Source organism: Hyalella azteca, unplaced genomic scaffold (assembly GCF_000764305.2).
Source record: "Hyalella azteca isolate HAZT.00-mixed unplaced genomic scaffold, Hazt_2.0.2 contig12030, whole genome shotgun sequence".
Lineage (NCBI taxonomy): Eukaryota > Metazoa > Arthropoda > Malacostraca > Amphipoda > Hyalellidae > Hyalella > Hyalella azteca.
The window spans coordinates 605,831-608,712 of NW_025942000.1; the positions used below are offsets into that span (position 1 = coordinate 605,831).

General features: G+C 52.8%; 1 protein-coding gene across 1 annotated transcript; it reads left to right on the forward strand.

Annotated features, from left to right (window-relative positions):
• Positions 1 to 748: 748 nt before the first annotated feature.
• Positions 749 to 1,915, forward strand: LOC108671940 (uncharacterized protein FLJ40521-like). Its single transcript, XM_018159535.1, has one exon. It carries the CDS (start codon positions 749 to 751, stop codon positions 1,913 to 1,915), a length of 1,167 nt encoding a protein of 388 aa, XP_018015024.1.
• The last annotated feature ends 967 nt before the right edge of the window (positions 1,916 to 2,882 follow it).

Genomic DNA, 2,882 nt, shown 5'->3' on the forward strand with positions numbered 1-2,882 from the left:
TGTTGAGCTCTTATGCACCTTTGACATCAGGTGTTTACATCTGATGTTATTTGTTGAGATCTGATGTACCTCTGCTTATAATATTGATATCTTTCAATATTATTAATATTGGAAGGCGTTTGTGATAAATATCGAATAAAATAATTAACAACACAATAATACAACGAACAATATTATAGCAAGACAATACAGTTTAATAACATGCTATACATTACAATACAATGTAGGAACATGGCAGCAGGGCTAAGCACCCTATGCAGCGTTAATTGTTATAGATGGCCGGCCATGAAGCGGCCGTGACACCAGGGCGTGATATTGGGGCGCTCTTGTGTTATGTTGGTCATTAGGCGCCGTGCTGAGCGATGCTGAAATGGGGGAATTGGGAGGCGTGAATTGGGAGGGAATGGGGAGGCATGAATTGGGAGGGAATGGGGAGGCGTGAATTGGGAGGGAATGGGGAGGCGTGAATTGGGAGGGAATGGGGAGACATGAATTGGGAGGGAATGGGGAGACATGAATTGGGAGGGAATGGGGAGACATGAATTGGGAGGGAATGGGGAGGCATAAATTGGGAGGGAATGGGAGGCATAAATTGGGAGGGAATGGGAGGCATGAATTGGGAAGGAATGGGGAGGCGTGAACTGGGAGGGAATGGGGAGGCATGAATTGGGAGGGAATTTGAAGACACCTGCCTCACAAGGATGCCTGCCTCACAAGGACGCCTTCCTCACAAGGACGCCTGCCTTACATGGACGCTTGCCTCACATGGACGCCTTCCTCACATGGACGCCTGCCTCACATGGACGCCTGCCTCACAAGGACGCCTGCCTCTCAAGGACGCCTGCCTCACAAGGACGCCTGCCTTACATGGACGCCTGCCTTACATGGACGCCTGCCTCACAAGGACGCCTGCCTCACAAGGATGCCTGCCTCACATGGACGCCTGCCTATCATGGACGCCTGCCTCACATGGACGCCTTCCTCACATGGACGCCTTCCTCACTGGACGCCTGCCTCACATGGACGCATGCCTATCATGGACGCCTGCCTCACAAAGACGCCTGTCTCACACGGACGCCTGCCTCACAAGGACGCTAGCCTCACAAGGACGCCTGCCTTACAAGGACGCCTGTCTCACACGGACGCCTGCCTCACATGGGCGCCTGCCTCACATGGACGCCTGCCTCACATGGACGCCTGCCTCACAAAGACGCCTGTCTCACAAGGACGCCTGCCTCACAAGGACGCTAGCCTCACAAGGACGCCTACCTTACAAGGACGCCTGTCTCACACGGACGCCTGCCTCACATGGGTGCCTGCCTCACATGGATGCCTGCCTCTCAATGACGCCTGCCTCACATGGACGCCTGCCTCACAAAGACGCCTGTCTCACACGGACGCCTGCCTCACAAGGACGCCTGCCTCACAAGGACGCCTGCCTTACAAGGGCGCCTGTCTCACACGGACGCCTGCCTCACATGGACGCCTGCCTCACACGGACGCCTGCCTCACAAGGACGCCTGTCTCACACGGACGCCTGCCTCACAAGGACGCCTGCCTCACAAGGACGCCTGCCTTACAAGGACGCCTGCCTCACACGGACGCCTGCCTCACATGGACGCCTGCCTCACACGGACGTCTGCCTCACAAGGACGCATGCCTTTCATGGACGCCTGCCTCACAAGGACGCCTGCCTTACAAGGACGCCTGCCTCACACGGACGCCTGCCTCACATGGACGCCTGCCTCACAAGGACGCCCACCTCACACGGACGCCTGCCTCACAAGGACGCCTGCCTCACAAGGACGCCTGCCTCACAAGGACGCCTGCCTCACAAGGACGCCTGCCTCACAAGGACACCTGCCTCACAAGGGCGCCTGCCTCACAAGGACGCCTGCCTCACAAGGCGGCATGAGGCTACGGGCTTCAAGGCGCATGCAAATTTGCTCGTCTTCCGCCTGGCTGGCGGCTCCTAATTTGCACAGCTCGTCTGTCGCCTGTCAACTCTCGCCTGACTGCAGTCAGTTGATAGGCAGGCGCTGCTCGTCTATCGCCTGTCAACTCACGCCTGACTACAGTCAGTTGACAGGCAGGCGCTGCTCGTCTGTCGCCTGTCAACTCTCGCCTGACTGCAGTCAGTTGACAGGCAAGAGTTATTCGTCTGTCGCCTTTTAACTCATGCCTAGCTTCCGTCAGTTGACAGGCAAGAGTTACTCGTCTGTCGCCTGTCAACTCTCGCCCGCATGTATAAGCCAACAATAAGACCCTATTACCTAACGTGAATAATAATCATCATTCATCACAACGATTAGTAACGCGGTTATTATAAGGTTAATTGGACAGTAATTGAAATCAATAAATATGATATGCCGAAATAAACTTTGTAGCGTATCATGAATGACACTCATAAAAAACTTTTAGGTTACATTTTTTCACACTACGACTGTGGATGAAGTATCATTTCTACTTAATTTTGAGGTAGACTATTTCCGGTGGTACTTATCTTCAGTTACATCGACTCGTGTCCATGTACATTTTTTCTCATGCGACAGCAAATACGCAGAGGATGTTATATTTATGGACTCTCTAAGAATAGAACTAAAATGATTCCCCAGACGGAAAATTATGAGCGAGCTACGAATTTTAACCGCGCTTTTCTGCACTTCCCTCCAACTATAGTGCGAGATGAACAAAATATTCAAGGAGACTGCCGGAGAACTGCCATGAATATGCATCGAGACTGCTGGAGAACTGCCATGAATATGCATCGAGATTGCTGGAGAACTGCCATGAATATGCATCGAGACCACCGGGGAATGGCCAAGAATATGCCTCGAGACCGTTTGAGAAAAACCCCCTCGTGCATCCATCTCATGACGAAT

Excerpts from the sequence above, each read along its gene's own strand:
- LOC108671940 (XM_018159535.1), top strand. The coding sequence starts at position 749 with ATGGACGCTTGCCTCACATGGACGCCTTCCTCACATGGACGCCTGCCT.